Raw genomic sequence first — 12007 nt, 5'->3', positions numbered from 1 at the left:
TACGAGCTCAAATAAAATAAAACCCATCGAGCTATATTATTGGTTATCCAACAACCTCTTCACGTTCACCTTGCACCAAGTTCTACCGTGAGAGTCCAAAACACAGTGCGTGACACCAAGTAGAAATATACGAATTCCAATTTATAACGGTTTTATTTTCACATTTATATCATTTTCATTTAATGATGAATCTGCTGAGTTATTACAGCTACTGAATATCAGAGCTACAGTGAGAAGGTGCAAACTGTATATTCTTCTTTTTAGCTTTTCACATCCTAGCCAAACAGTCACTAATCAGGCAAGGTGACTCCTGATGAAATCGTGACCTTGCACCTCAGTGTGCGGTGTCCTACAGGAGCTACCGTTCCCTGCAGTGACCCCCGGAGGAGCAGTCAGCCACAAAGCATTGCAAGCACAAGCACGGGAGTGCAATCCCATTCTTTTGTTGGCTGCAGTTAATGGGGCTGCTCTAATAGACTGGCTGCCTCAGTGGAGTTCAGATGGTGCTGAGAGCAGACTGAGTGAGATGGTAAAATAAACCATAATGCAGGCTTTTTACCAGCAGCTCCATCCATGTAGGCCTAATTACAAAAAGCGCCCCGTCCTAAAATTCACAGGTATCAAAAGCACTTTTCCTCTGCCTTTGCCCAATCTTGTACCTCTCATCAGTTCTTTAATCCCTCGTACAGTACAACCTGCTTCCTAAACCGACTGAACAATGTCTCAACCAGGAACGGAAAACCGCTGTCAGTACCATCAAACGATGACTATGATGTCGTCAACAGGACAAGCAAAGGGACCATGGTCCCACATGCGGAAACTAAAAACAGATTTTTAGATGGTATAAAACTCAGATAAACAGCTGCAGGGCAGCAAAGCCAGGGACAATGCTTTCCCCCCCCCTCCATTTTGGCCAACAGGCTTTTGTTCCTAACAGCGTTCTCAAAGATCTGCATCAGATGACGTAGAAAGGAGCACCAAGCACAATGACTTCTTTTCAGAGGAGCTTGAACATTAAGCCGGCTCCATGTTCAGTGACTGCAGAGAACATAATGACCTGCAGAAAAACAAACATTCTGAGTCATCACGAGACATTCAGCTGTGATTAGTGAGGAGCATCATAGAACCACTTCAGACACTGCTGCCCTGGTCGAACGGATTGATTATCGATTCATCAATATCTAATTTCCATGTCACTGCTATGTTAGGATATTGGGCTAATTATATAACTAATAATAACTAACGCTCTGAAATGGAAAACTGAACAATTTATTTAAATGTTGACTGATGGTACTAATCTATTTAGTTGCTGGGATGTAAAATCCCTAAAAAATGTGTTAATTTAATTTGGTGACTAAAGTTATTAGAATATATAAAATGAAACAATAAATAAATAAATGCTTGAATTGAAATTTAAACTCCAATCAGCACATTTAATATGCAGTTTTAGGTTTTTGAATGATGAAAAGAAAATGCTGACATGCATGAGGCCACCAGGTGTCAGTGTATATACATGACACTTATTGACAGTAAAAAAAAACACAGGGCTTGCATGGTTTCATATGAAATTAAGGCAAATTGATATTGTTAATGATTCATTGAATGAAGACTAAGTATTGCATGCAGAGTTCAATCCTGAAAGAACCTTAGTATAATTGATAGTTTTCTCTGGTGTGCAAGGTGAAAGAAATCCAGACTGCACTTCCTGCAGACTCCTTTGCTGCCAGATTTCCCTTTGAAGCTGTTAAAATCCAACACTTCACCCTGGAGAGGGAGCCATTTGTGTGCAGGGCACACAGCACAGGTCTGCAGAGCAGCCGGCTGGCATGGCATACCAGTATTGCACCAGGGCATCTGAGAACATCACAACATTGATATTCCACTTCAGTACAAGTGTTCATGGTAAAATCCAAATGAACGGAAGACGGGGAGCCGTCAGTGCTTTTTTCAGTCCTTCTTGCTGGAGAGCACATCTTAAATTCTGAAATTCTGTTTGCTGCTCTGTCGACCTGGACATATGGTTGGATAGCTCAACGTAACCGTTCGCTAACAACCTGCTCACCTTTGCGTGCTGAAGAGCCTGCGGAGCCGGATTGAAGAGCTGCTCAGGACACTCTGATGGGATCATTTGCATTCATATTGTAGCAGTTCACTTATTCTGTAGTCGGAGGGCTCGTTCTGACATTTAGCTTTAATAACAGGGCAAATCACAGCCTACAGTATCTGATGAATGCGTTTTACAGAGGGCCATCAGCGCAAAAGCCAATATTCTCAGATGTGACTAGACATCAGCAATAATGGACTATGTCGTCTGGAACCTTGTTTATAAAATAGATTTGCAATTAATTTTAAAGAAGGACTGAGGAGGACCGTTGTTCTGGAGGAGAAGCCACTCCTAAATATCTATTTATAAAATCTTACTTTGATGAGTAAATGATCTTACCTCTAAGCTAAGACTTTCCTGCTGCATATGTAATGGTACTGCAATTTGGGACACATGTGTGTCCAAGCATGTGGTGCATTTACTGTAAGCCTAATATGAACAGTGTGATAAAGCACATTAATGAAAGGTGTGAAGAATTATCAATTCGATTGTCACATAATCATTTAGCAAAGTAAATCCTTTTTAATATGAGCCTCGGTTCGGCCTGTCTGCCCTGCTCTCATCTGCTGCAGTTGTGACAAACAATGCATGATGTCTGACTTCAACCTCCACGACTGCAGCTGTGATCGCATCTTTCTAAACATTTATGGTTACTTCTGACTAAATCATCAGTGATACTGCCATTAAATAGTAGAAAATCTCAAGGCAGGTTATGAGAGATTTATAAATCACAGGTGCTTAATTTGCAAATACAAAACCTGAATTTAATTTTTTTTTATTCCTGCTTTTTTGTAATAAAGTAAGTGGTCTACTGTCAATTCTAATGTAATGCGCTTGTTCTCAAAATTACATAGGATAAGAATAGGAAGTAAGTCACAACCACAAAGTACCCTAAATATGGGATGTCTGCATCATTACTGTCACAAATCGCCCTCTGAAAATGCTGAACATTGATGAAGCTGTAAACAAGGCATTTCTAAAATTGAGACAATAGTTCTAAAAAATATCTCAAGCAGCTTTGAAAACACTCGATTAAATCTGTGTGCGTATAAACTCCTCCTCCGGTTGATAAAGCTTTCACGATGACAGCATGAACCCAGCATCTCTACTCACATTTAGAGACATGAATCAGTCCTGCCGCATTTATTGCCGCAGTGCTGTGCAAAGCACCCCTTTGACAGCTCAAGTGCTTTAAAGCATCTCTACACGCAGTTAAAAAAAAAACACACTGCAGCCAAGCTCCACTATTAAATTCACGCTACAATAATATTCCAAAAATATTGCTGAGACGTGTTCCCCGCTTTTATGTAAGGACCCATTTCTGCAGTGCCAAAACAGTTCAAAGCATGTGGCAGTTACATGTTCGGTCCCGTTGCTGTCTCTAATGCACACTGATAACGGCCCATACAGGCATTCTACAACTCTGGAGATCAATTCTTAAGTCAATGTCAGGATCCTGCTGTGTATGACGTGTTAGTGGCATCGATGGCAGCAGCGGGCTTCCAGTCCGGCTGGTAAAAGTGGATGTTGAGGGTTCGAGCCCAGTTTGCAAACGCCATCTTCTCTGTGATGAAGCGGTGGTGGCTCCCTCGTTGACTCCGTTCGTGAGTGAGATACATGGAGCACTCGTCAGGCCCAGAGGGCTCGTAGTAATGATACGGCACGGAGGGATGGGAGGAGGATCTGCACGGGAGCCGAGGAGAGGATGAAAAGGTAGCAAAGACAAAATGTGAGGGTGGGGATGTAGAAGTAGAGGGATGATTACAAGAAGATCGGGCAGGAGAGTCACAGCGGGGATGAAAATGGAGACGGCAGAGAAACAGAAAGATCAGAAGAATCCGAGTTCATTATACACCATCTTATTCCTCTGATAGTTACAGCTACATCAAGCTCAAAAGAAGAGTCAGCCACAAGCCATTCTGGGCTGGATTTCCCTGGGATTATCTAAATGTGTCAAAGTGTCCTTGATGCCCAGGAGAACATATTACTGAAATTATTATTCTATTTAAAGATAGCCTGGAGATTGCATACGCATATTAAATGGGTGAGGTAGCGTCATAGCATCTGCTTTTAAACATGTTAACACGAATGCGTTCACTGGTGTCGAGCAGTCGTTCCCCATCCTGAAGACGGACAATTGAAGATGCATTAAATGTTTAAGTAGAAGCACATCAATGCTGTTGGCACGCACTAGATCACAGAGTAGAGCATTAGGAGAGGAGCGTGAACATCCACGCCATGCATTATTTGCCATACTCGCTCAAACAGGAAGTAGCAAACTGAATCCATAAATCCTGAGGACGAAACAGATGTTGTATTTACTGCGAGCCTTCCTGGTGTATAAATGCTATCATGTCTTTTCTGTATGACAAAATGTAATAGTAATAGTTTTCTAAAAGAAATACTACCTTGTAATATTGAACCTCGTTATATTAAAGCTTTATGTAATGCGCTATTTATAGCAACAAGGAGTTTTTAATCTGAAAAGTTAAGAAGTAAATGTTTACAGTTTTAAGGGGCTTTAAGTCATGTGGTCACTGTTGCTAGGAAACTAACAAGAAAATCTTCCATTGCACTTTTTCATCTTCCAAGATCTTTATTACTGTAAAAGTAGATGAATACAAGTTTTCTGTATTTCAATGCCAAATGCAATTGAGACAGACAGATAGATAGGTAGATAGATAATCTGATTTTACCTGCAGAAATCAGGGGGCACCATTCCAAACACATTGATCTTGTCACAAAGCTCCAGGGCGATGATCATGGTGAACCAGCCGGTACTCAGCCAGGAGTTGGAACTCTTCCTTAAAGACAAGGGCACAGTGTTTCATAAATTCAAACCCATCCATCCATACATTTTCTGTCACCATTTATCTGTCAAAGGCACTTGGCGTTGCTAGAGCCTATCCCAGACTTTGAGCGAGAGACAGAGTACACACTAGAGAAGTAAGTTCATCACTTGGCCACATGGAGAAACAAACAACCATTCACACTCACATTCACACTGATGGCAAGTTAGAGTCACCAGTTCCCTGATATTTCATGTTTTTTTTTTGCCGGGAGTACCAGAAGTGATCAAATGCCATGACACAGAAAGAACATAAAACTCCACACAGAGAAGTCATATGAAACATTTACCTATCGACCCCCGTTTCCTTTTTAAAAAGTTCATCAAACTTTAGCATTTTGAGCCTAGAAATAATGTAAACTTTAAGTTTGGGTAGTAGCTGCTTTAGCAGCCGGAGGTTGTTGTAAACTTGGCCTTTTCCATCTCGTCTCATGCCGCTGCTGGGTCCCCAGAAGATGAACACAGTATCTTGGCTCGCATTGAGAAGCTGCTGCTGGCTCCGCAGCACCCTCTGCAGGCTGGAATGAGCAACAACTCGCAAACTTGTACGTTGGCCAACGTCCCGCTGATAGCCGATGCTGGGAGCATCATTCATACGGATTACACACTCGGCACGGTCTATTTCTCCACTTCTCTTGCTCCCAATCAGCTGGCCAGAGCTGGTCACCAGCGCACAAGTCCTGCAGTGCATCTTCAGAGGCTGTGGAGGTGAAATATTAAAGGTTAGCGTTAAGTGTGGTTTGGTTGAAAGAGTAACAGAATGTGAAAATGTAATCTCGATCAATATTTCTAGATCACTTGTTTTTCCTGCCACGAGAAAAGGCACACAATATATTTTTGAGGCAAACATGCACAAAACTGCTCACAGTGACAATGTCTTGGGTTCGTCTTTGCATTTTGTCTGTTACTAAACACGAAAAGCTGCAGATGTAATTTGACCTGATAACGGCACAAAACGTAGATTTAGGGGATCTTTAAATCTCTGAAAGAAACACGAACATCTGTGCATCAAGGTCAAATCTCACTTGCAGAGATTTCTCGTTTGAACATGAAATCTGTCAGCCAAAACAAAACACAAAATCGAAAGAATAAAAAAAAAAGCATGCGTGTAGATGAAAAGGGCAAGAATACTTCCCACAAGATTAAACTGATAAACTCTGAAGTTTTATTCCAGGCTTTTTTAGATTTTTTATATTTACTGATTATTGTACTTTTCCATCACACACACAAACTCGCACAAACTCACAATAATAACTATGAAGCATTTGATTAAATTAAACTGGTGCAGAATCAAGCAGACAGACTGATAATGGCTGGTCTGGCAGGCGTCCTATTATTCAAATGTAATACAGATTATGATGGTTGACAATTTAACAGAGGCTATTCTGCGCAGTCTTTGAGTCCTGCAGGAAAATCGTGTCTACAAACAGCCCAACATAACATCAGATCAGGTCTTTTTTCTTAATGAATGCACATTGTAGGCGAGAAGGTACTTTCTAATGTGAACTAATCTTGTTGCCGTCGTGGTAAAATTTGAGCTCTTTAACACTTAAGTTAGAGTCAATGAATAATCATATCTTCCATATCATCTTCATTGATTTTTGATGGAATTGTCTCCACAGAATGCAACGCCCTGACCATATGTGTCAGTCCTTCTATCTACCAGGGAGGGAGCACAACCCTTTGCCCTTTGCTAGCCACTGCATCATCATCAGGCCACACACTGCTGAACTGCCTTTTCCAAACATCAGGAGACTCATCCGAGTTCACGCAGAAGACCGCTCATGCATGTCAGCGCGGTGAACGTTGCATTGCCGGGCTGTTGTACTGGCTTACATTGAATTTACCGTGTGTTCATATTGTTGTGTTCAAGCATGCCTTTACAGTCACAGAAAGGTGAGCTAGGAGTGAATGATTCCGCAGTAAAAACGCAGAGACTTCACACATGAATTATTCCCCACCTTCATAGGGAGCCACATTGGTATTCTGAGATGTGCTCCGAGCTTCACATTTCATCAGTTTCTGAAGTGTGTGTGTGTGTGTGTGTGTGTGTGTGTGTGTGTGTGTCTAGGTATTATTGCCAGTGCCACAGGCTGAGCTCGCTGAACTCTTGTTGTTGAATGTACAATACTGTTCCACTATCTCTCATAGTGAGTCATTGCCCCGTGTGTGTGTGTGTGTGTGTGTGTGTGTGTGTGTGTGTGTGTGTCGCCTACAGGTGTGGATCATGGCTGTGGATGTCCTTTTTTCAGGGGTCCTAAGATATTAAATACAATCACATTTCTCAAAGAAGATTCTGCGACTGTCTGCAAGTGCCTGGATCTAAAACTAGTTGCAATATCCTTGACACACACAAACATCCTCAATGCCTCGAGGAACAGGTATTCCAATTCCCCCCCCCTACATGTGACCAGTTTTACTCTCTTTGGCCTGCAGGACGTTTTGTGATCAATCTTCAAATTATCTCAATAATTAATAAATAGTATATTTATAGTGTAAAAAAGAAATCTTGTCTGCTCTATAAACATTCACTGTATGATGCTGTTCGCTTGTCATCTTGCATTATTTAACTTGAATAAAGAAAAAAAACACATTTCATGGTCATATTCATGGCAAGTGTAACGTTTTAAATATGATATGTGAATACGTGAAACATGGGTACCTTCTACACCTGGATTGTGTTTGAGAGGGACGTCATTTAGGCTACAATGACAATGATTTTATCATGTGGGGTTTTTTATGTTGTATTCTTCTTTAGTTTAAAATATATTTTTTAAAAATCAATAGTGTTAAGAAAAAGGAAACAGTGTCCTTGAAGCACAGCAACGGAAGAAGAAGTCAATTACCACCTACACACTGACTCCAGACTCATCAGTGTGATCCCGTTTATATACCCCCCAGGGGATCCCAGGATCATAATTGCTTTCAGAGTAAACCCTTTCAGTCAGACTCAAATATCACAGCAGAGATTACGAAATGCTTCCAATCCACCAGCCTCTGCCTGCACTCCTTTCAACATAAGGGTCAAGAGTACAATCATCCTGGAAACAAGACAGGTAAGGCTTTAGAAGTCAAAGGGGGGGGGGGCTCGGCCATTGTTAACCAAATGAATTTCTTTCGTGACAACAAACCTGATGAAAAATAGCATCTTTATCCAAAATCACTTTGCAAATTGATCGAGTCTCAAGTATCATAATATGAATTGTACACTCTCTGAAGTCGACAGAATTAGGATAATGACTGACACTGACTGCCTGTTATTGTGTGAGGCTTCAATCAGCCAAATAATCAGACTGAAATCCTCCCGACAGGGGACATCTCATCAGGCTCCTCCTGGAGTCGCAATCCTAAACTCGCTCTGTTCTCAGTCACCAAAAAACAAATGCTAGAAAATCAAATGCTCCTTTTCTTCTTCTGAATCCATTCATCCTCAGACCGACAGAGGGAAATGACTGCATCTGCAGGAGATGCAATCTCATTAGTAGAGCACTGCGTCTGATCACCATGCGGCACAATCACCAGTGAATAGCGAATGTTAATCCAAAGATCCATGGATCGTATTTCATTATTCAGAAATTAGATCCAGATTCAGAACACGTTAATGCCGTGCACTAAGGAATATGAGTGTGACTATACAAATGGGGCTATTTAAAGTCATCCAATGAATGATGATCAAATCTGCTTTGCAAAGAGCATCCCATTGCTATAAGTGAAATCAAAATGTGTGTATCTAATGAATCCATCCATTGAAAGGGCTGAATATTAACATGCACAAGGCATCTTAAATTGTGCATTAGTCATTAGTGACTGCATGCGTAACTGACTTTTTAATGGAACCTATTACTCTAAAGCTGACTGCATTAAGGCATCGCAGTTCCCAGACACTTACTTATATGAAATATCTGTAAAGGTTTTTGTCAAAATAGCAAACAGATGCTGCAGGACAGCGTCCCCTCTTTTCTGTCTGTTAGAAAAGCCTTTGAAAATGAAAATGAAACTACGTTCATTGCGTGCATGCGCGCAACAATGAATGTGCATGCATGTGCACGCACATCTTGTGCACATTCGCCCTCTGTGACATCACAGTTAAAATGCACCAGTTAATATGCATCATAAAAAACACATTACATCAAGCTCTCCTTATATTTTCAGAGACCTGCAGGGCTCCAACAATTTTAACATTATGTCTGGTCTTTGGCAAGACTTTTATGTGTGCAAACGTGTGTAGGTGTGTGTGTGTGTGTGTGTGTGTGTGTGCGCTTTAAAGCCAGCAGCAGCAGCAACAGACCTCAGATGACCGACCGTAAAGGGAGCTGAACAGACTGGTCCACCCCTCCACAGATCTAATGCAGTTCTGCTCTGGTTCGTCATTTGCTGACTTTGTCTGAGGGTGAAGCAGCAGCAGCAGTGCTGGAAGCCCCCCCCCCCCGGGGGGGGGGGAGTAGAGTGACACTAAGCAGTACAAAAATGATGCAGTGTGGATTCATGGTGAATCAGCTGTCAGTCAGAAAAGTGGACGGTGGAGAAAAACTGAATAATAGTGCCTGCGCTTCATAAAAAAAAGAAAAATATATAAAAATCTCAGACTGAAGCAACTGCTTGTCGTTTTTACTTAAACATCTGTAGATGGATGTTTCATTTTTTTCACTGACTTGAATATGATTTGAAAAGATTTTTACGACATCTCAGAGACCTCAATGTTAAACATAAAGATAAATAAACGGAGTACAGGAAGCCTCATTCACATCAAACTTCTCTCTAAATTAATGCCGCTCTAAAACTCTCATGCCGCTGATCATTAATCTCTTGAAGGTGAGCCTCCACAACCGATATTTGTTCCCGTCACCCGCCCCAGTGTTGCAACGCAATGTCCTTTGGCCTCCATTGTGCCTCGTTGTGTGAATGGTTGGTGTCTGCTACACAAAAAACACTGGAGCTTACATGACCAAAGGATTTTCAGCACTGATGTTCTGTGAGGCCATCCTAGATCATTCCATCCTGTTTCAAGAGCTTTTGTCCCTGAATAATTCACGGTGGGTACATTAATTATGAATCAAGGAAGCGACGTGAACTCCAGAGAGAATTAAAATATGACATTTTTATATTCTATATTATTAAACGTCTTAAAAAAAAACCTGTAATAAACTCCCGTTTGGTTTTGAGGTGTTTCCTTTGGACAGAAATTTCTATACAAATTCAAGTTAAAATTTATATTTTACATTCCTGTAATTTCTTTAAAACATTTTTAAAAATAGATTTAAAGGCAAAAATAATAATATATATTTTTTTAAATACATGCATTGCACTACCTGAAAGCCTGGACATAATATTTGACTGTGAGGACATCATGGAGCTCACAAGTAACGCACACGAAAGAGGATTATTCAGCTGCCAAAGCTTCACAAAGCCATTTTCAGTGCCTAAACCTCTCTGTCTGCTTTACCTGTATGACAGTAGAATACAGATAAGGTGCAGTTGGAATCACATTCACTCAAAACTGACACAGAATTTTCCACTGGTATTTTCAAGGACTGGGCACTTGACACAAGCCACAAACAAGCCAGTTCTTACACTGTAGCAAGGACTGGCAACACAGCTGGACACTATTCTATTTTAGGACAAATACAACCACTCTTTATATAATAACAGGACTGATTTAGGAAATTGATGCTCATCTATACAATATAACGGCGTTAACAGCGATTTCATGGCTGTTTTTATGCAGGCTCCTCCATAGTTCGGTGCAACAAAGTCCTGATGCATTTGTCACTTGTAGCTCTAAATCCAGAACCTGCTATCAATGCTACAATCCAGTGCAGTGACGTGAACCCCTGACCCCAGACAATGCCATTGTTTCGGTACACAAACAGACTTTCATATTTGAGCCTTGGATGCATCCGGCACTGGTTTCCTGCATCTTCGAATGAATTGGATTTTGATTTTTTTAGGTGGATGAAAAAATAAATCACGCTTATTGCACCTTTAGTAGCTTTTTTCCAAAATGAAAACTTTGTACTATTGTTTGGCTATGAAATCACATCGACATTAGAATGCCGAGTTCAAACATTGGCTCATTATTGCCTGTGAAGGAGAAGTCTCACCTTGTGATCCATGACGCCTGTGTACCCCTCCAGTGTTGATGTCGGGACTCTCTCCGGCTTATTCGTGGATAGAACCGCTCCGTTAAAACGGTGGGATGAGGAAGATGAGCTGTCACCAGTGCTGCTGTTGTAGACCAACATAAAACTGGTAACCATGGTGATGATGAGGATGATGATGAGTCCACTAACCCCTTGGCACTAGAGAGACCATAAAATATATAAGTTCAAAAAAGAGCAAGAATGCATCATGGAACCAGAGCATTTGATTTAGAAAGTACAAGCTTCAGGGCAAGAACTTCATATTTGCCTGGTCAGGAATTCAACCCTAATTAAATGTCAGTGACTGTAGCAACACAACAACAGCAGATGCTGTTCCATTCGTGCAAGACTGCAAATGAAATGTCATCTGTGCCACTCATAAGCGCTCAGAATGCTCAGGCAACACATTCCGAAGAGAAGTGCAAAAATAGCTTTGTGCTGTCGAATTCAAACATGGATCTTAGTATAAAAAAAAACAATGCTACTGCTACTGGTGGGGACACTCCCACTGGCTTATTAGAAATATAATACATCCAAGCTACAAAAGATGGAAATAAATCGCCATAAAGTCCAATTTATAAAGACTGGAGTAGCCTGGAACTCACTTCTGCAGCAAATAAGCCTTTCGAGCACAAAGGGACAATAACAGTGATGTTCCCTGCCAGTCTCATCCATAATTACCACTCTTATCTTCATCCTCATTTCCTCTCGCCTCCGAGCACAGATCGCGTCTTCATCCTAGGAGGGGGGGGGGTGGGGGGCAGAGCTCTCTCGGCATCTCATGCACGGAACACTTGAGCGGCAGCATCGTCGGGATCAACTGGCAGCGACAGACTACGGAGCTCCACTCCTCCGTCCCCACGCTGTCCCACTCCACACCGCGCTCCTCGCGGTCCTAAACGTCTCCACGTCCCT

The 12007-nt window shown here is 41.5% G+C and overlaps 1 protein-coding gene across 1 annotated transcript; it reads right to left on the bottom strand.

Annotated features, from left to right (window-relative positions):
* Positions 1-3552: 3552 nt before the first annotated feature.
* LOC137916084 (alpha-N-acetylgalactosaminide alpha-2,6-sialyltransferase 5-like) lies at positions 3553-11794 on the bottom strand. Its single transcript, XM_068759207.1, has 5 exons — positions 11774-11794; positions 11054-11251; positions 5243-5652; positions 4801-4908; positions 3553-3787 (listed from the first exon to the last, which is right to left on the bottom strand). The coding sequence occupies exons 1-5, from the start codon at positions 11792-11794 to the stop codon at positions 3553-3555; spliced, it is 972 nt and encodes a 323-aa protein (XP_068615308.1).
* Positions 11795-12007: the final 213 nt, after the last annotated feature.

The sequence above is a fragment of the Brachionichthys hirsutus genome, unplaced genomic scaffold, assembly GCF_040956055.1.
Source record: "Brachionichthys hirsutus isolate HB-005 unplaced genomic scaffold, CSIRO-AGI_Bhir_v1 contig_465, whole genome shotgun sequence".
In the NCBI taxonomy this organism is placed as follows: Eukaryota; Metazoa; Chordata; class Actinopteri; order Lophiiformes; family Brachionichthyidae; genus Brachionichthys; species Brachionichthys hirsutus.
The sequence above is the reverse complement of the archived record's forward strand: the minus strand, read 5'-3'. Positions and strand labels throughout refer to the sequence as shown.